Source organism: Tarenaya hassleriana, unplaced genomic scaffold (genome assembly GCF_000463585.1).
Source record: "Tarenaya hassleriana unplaced genomic scaffold, ASM46358v1 Cleome21, whole genome shotgun sequence".
In the NCBI taxonomy this organism is placed as follows: Eukaryota; Viridiplantae; Streptophyta; class Magnoliopsida; order Brassicales; family Cleomaceae; genus Tarenaya; species Tarenaya hassleriana.
The window spans coordinates 364,127-368,193 of NW_010965451.1; the positions used below are offsets into that span (position 1 = coordinate 364,127).

Sequence of the window (4,067 nt, forward strand, 5' to 3'; positions counted from 1 at the left end):
GATCAGGCACTGAAGAAATGCATATTAGGAAAAACCTCCATAAATAAGCAAGAGAAATCCACCAGTCATCACAAGAACACATCTCATCTCAAACCCTGAGATTCTTATATGAATCTAGCAAAAGCAAACCCTAGAAAGAGAGAAGGGAATATGATACACCGAACTCAAGCCTCCGGCTTCTCCGACTCGGGAGGTGCATCGTCTTTGGTGGCTTCAGTAGAACCCACACCGGCATCTTCACCGGACTCCGCCGCCGATCCAGCATTTCCATGACCCATCTTCGCCGGAGCCCGACCCTTCACAGATTCCAGCATGCGCTTGCTGATCTCTTTGGAATAAACCTGAAGGATCTCGATCCCGTCGTCATCAACCGAAACGCCAGCGGAGGCAACGCCGTACGCCTCCTCCTCGATCGCTTTCGCTACGGAGGTCGCATCCTCCGACGGAAGCGTCCCGTACCTCTTCGACAGAATTGAAGGAGTCGACAGAGTCTCGATCAGGCGTTTCAAAACGGCGTCGCGAGTTTTCTGCGTCGGCGGCCAAATCCGGAGCGAGACGCCTCCGGTAATCTTCTCCGCCTCTGTCTTCGCATCATTGGAGGTCTGGTTTTCCATGGTGGGAAATGCAGTGGAGCTCTGTGCGTCCAACGGCGGCGATGCGGCGGAGCTGTCGATCGATTCAGTGTCTTCTGCCATTTTCGAAGTCTGTTTTAGGGATTTTGAATATTTTTTTTTTGGGAAAAATATTTATGGAGAGAGCGGAGAGGGAGTTAATACGACGTCGGTTTGTATGTCAAACACAAACTTTGACTACGTGACTTAGAAGTCAGAGACATGAGACAGCATTTGTAATGTGATATGTGATTTTTATTTTATGATAATTGCGATACAACCCCTACACGTATTTCTCATTGCAAAAGAGCCCTTATACTTTAAACCGAAGGAAGGAAAGGCGATCCGAATTTATAGTGAAATTAGTTAGACAGAAATGGAATGCCGATTTTGATTTTATTTATGTTTATACAAATGTTTTAAATACTATCGAATGTTGAACCATTACTACCATAAAATACATTTTCAAGAAAACGTATTATACGATAAATTATAATCCATTACTGTAGATGAGAAATCATTTGTTTTTCGTGAAAACTGGTTATGTAAAACATTTGAAAAATGGATAACTTTAACATAATTTCACTTAGTTATGATTTTATATCCATATAATACAATAACAACAATGTAATCTTTATAGTGTAATCATTTATTCTAACAAAAACATAAAATTTCAAATTGGCTACAATTTCATTTTAATATATGATACATGATATATATTGGACTTTTTTTTTTATCCTAGTGAACTGTGTTTCCACATTTGAGATTTAAAATTGCATATTAAAACAAATTTTATGTATGTTTTTTTCCCTATTCATTTTCGTATCTTTCGGTCCACCCTATTTAAATACAACATATTAGAAATAAAAGCTGTTTTTTTAACTAATTATAAATTAAAAGTAAAGAAAAATAATGAATTACTTTCCCCGTGTAATTTTGGAACTTCAAAGTTTTTTTTGGTGGTATTATTACTTGTTAGCCAGAAATTAAGGGGTATAGATTAAAAAAATAAAAATAAAATTCGGAATTAGGAATTTTTTTAAAAGTGAATCTTTATATTTGTAGCAAAATATGAGAAGTTTCAAAATTAGGCGGTTGAATCCGAAGGGCAAATGAAAACCCAAATCATACGACAATACATACAGCAAGAGCCCGCCATCTGATTTTCGTCGAATTCTTATTCGAAAGCTCAAACCTTTTGTTGGATCTGAAACCCGAAATTTCGAATTGTAACCTCTTCGCCGCCATTTCTTCAAGGTTTATTCAAATCCCCCCCCTAAAAATGGCGCTTCTACTCTCCCCTTTTTCTTCCTCCCTCCTCCGATTCTTCCATCCCCCCCCCCTCTCTCTCTCTTTTCGAGCATGGCCGAGAAGGAAAATAGCGGGAGGATGACCAGAGCAGCTGCGAAGAGAAAGGCAACCATGACGGCTGCGACGGACGAAAAGCGAGCGAGCAAGAAGAGAGTAGTGCTCGGAGAGCTTCCGAACGCTTCCAATGTCGGCGTTCCTGTGAATCCAGAACAGACCCAGAAGCTAAAAAGAACTGTCAAGGCATCTACGAGGAAGAGAAAGCCCGCTACGGTGTCCGAGACGGCTAAGGTTTCGGAGACGGCTGTCGAGTCGAGCGTCGACATTGATGCGCGAACTGATGATCCGCAGATGTGTGGCCCTTACGTCTCCGACATCTATGAGTATATTCGTCAAATGGAGGTACGTCTGTAGTTTCTCGATTTTGTATTAGACTGAATCCTGAGCTAGATTTTGACTAAACATGGGCAATTGCAGATCTGGGTCATTTTATTTTGCAAGTTTGGTATGATAGTTTTCTGAGTTTTTTCCATGATAGCTGAATTTTGGTTGTCTTAGCAACTATGGTCACTATCAATCTGATATTTCTGAAATATTTCTTGGCAATGGAGTATGAATTCTTGGGTAAGCCCAGATTGCCTTTTTTTCTTTTTAATTGGAGTTAATGTGGATTTTGCAACTGGATCGATGAAATTCAGGTGAATACAAAACAACGACCTCTGCTTGATTACATTGAGAAGGTTCAGAAAGAAGTAAATCCCAACATGAGAGGGGTTTTGGTGGATTGGTTGGTGGAGGTTGCTGAAGAATACAAACTTGTGTCGGATACTCTGTTTCTCACCGTCTCTTACATCGATAGATTCTTGTCCTTGAAGAATGTCGATAGGAAGAAACTTCAGCTTCTTGGAGTTTCTTCAATGCTTATTGCGTCGTGAGCATCTGAACCCATCTTTGTTGTCTGAGTATCTTTCTTGGGATTTTCACGTTTAGGCTTATGTTCCATTCGTTTTTGTTGAAACAAGTAGGAAATATGAAGAGATAAGTCCTCCAAATGTGGAAGATTTTTGTTACATTACCGACAACACGTATACAAAGCAAGAAGTGGTGAAGATGGAGGCTGATATACTTCTCGTTCTGCGGTTCGAATTAGGAAGACCCACCATCCAAACATTTCTAAGGTTAGAAGTTAGAACATGAGATTCAGCCTTTGCACTACCATGTTATGACAGTTCGGTTTAGAATCTCACTCCTATGTTTCTGTCTTTTTTATGTTTGATCGTGCAGACGGTTCACAAGGGCCGCCCAAGAAGATTTCAGAGTAAGCCCGGAAGAACCTAATCTCGTTTCGCATAAATTCAAAGAGAGAAATTCGTGTCTTAACTAAATCTTTTTCCATGTCTCTGTGTTTTTTCCCCTCAGATGTCACACTTGCAGTTAGAGTTCCTTTGCTGCTATCTATCAGAGTTAAGTTTGCTAGACTATAACTGTGTGAAGTTCCTTCCATCTATGTCGGCCGCTTCAGCAATCTTTCTCGCCCGATTCATTCTCCATCCAAAACAACATCCTTGGGTAAGCATTTATACCTTCGTGACTTAACCGATAATGGACGATGCCCCTTCTTAAACCGGTAATGGATGATGCCCTTTGTTAACAGAATCATATGTTACACGAGTACACGAGATACAAACCGGCTGATCTGAAAGAATGTGTCGGTATCATACATGACCTTTACCTGAGCAGAAGAGGAGGCGCTCTACAAGCAGTGAGAGACAGATACAAGCAACATAAGGTAAATGACATACAAGTGAAAGACCCTTTAACTCGGCATTTGGATCATGCCCTTTTGGAGTTGTTTGGAACTTCATCCTTATTCCGTATCTTTGCTCTATCGGTGCAGTTCAAGTGCGTGGCCACGATGCCCGTCTCGCCAGAGATTCCTCCAGACTTTTTCGAGGATTTCATGGGTTGAAATATGGTGGTAAGGGAAGGTTATATAGAAGCTTTGTGTTCAGACAGCAACAAAGGAAAGGAACTGAACTCATTGAGATAAAAACACGGGCAAGAACATAAGTGAAGGGGAAGCAGTCCAGTCACTTGTCTTGAAGTGCAGAACTGAAGATAATCCATTGAAATCTGACTATCTGAACC

At 40.8% G+C, this 4,067-nt stretch overlaps 2 protein-coding genes across 3 annotated transcripts; one reads left to right on the plus strand and one right to left on the minus strand.

The window, feature by feature from the left end:
- LOC104814178 (WPP domain-containing protein 2-like) lies at positions 1–794 on the minus strand. Its single transcript, XM_010542081.1, has one exon. The coding sequence runs from the start codon at positions 693–695 to the stop codon at positions 165–167; it is 531 nt and encodes a 176-aa protein (XP_010540383.1). The 5' UTR covers positions 696–794; the 3' UTR covers positions 1–164.
- Positions 795–1,815: 1,021 nt separating this feature from the next.
- On the plus strand, positions 1,816–4,061 carry LOC104814180 (putative cyclin-A3-1). 2 transcript variants are annotated; one of them, XM_010542082.2, is made up of 7 exons: positions 1,816–2,321; positions 2,618–2,850; positions 2,942–3,097; positions 3,204–3,237; positions 3,339–3,488; positions 3,574–3,708; positions 3,817–4,061. In XM_010542082.2, exons 1-7 carry the CDS (start codon positions 1,974–1,976, stop codon positions 3,886–3,888), a joined length of 1,128 nt encoding a protein of 375 aa, XP_010540384.1. In that variant the 5' UTR covers positions 1,816–1,973; the 3' UTR covers positions 3,889–4,061. The 2 variants fall into 2 exon arrangements, with proteins under 2 accessions (XP_010540384.1, XP_010540385.1); XM_010542083.2 differs by having other exon boundaries at positions 1,820–2,321; positions 2,945–3,097.
- The last annotated feature ends 6 nt before the right edge of the window (positions 4,062–4,067 follow it).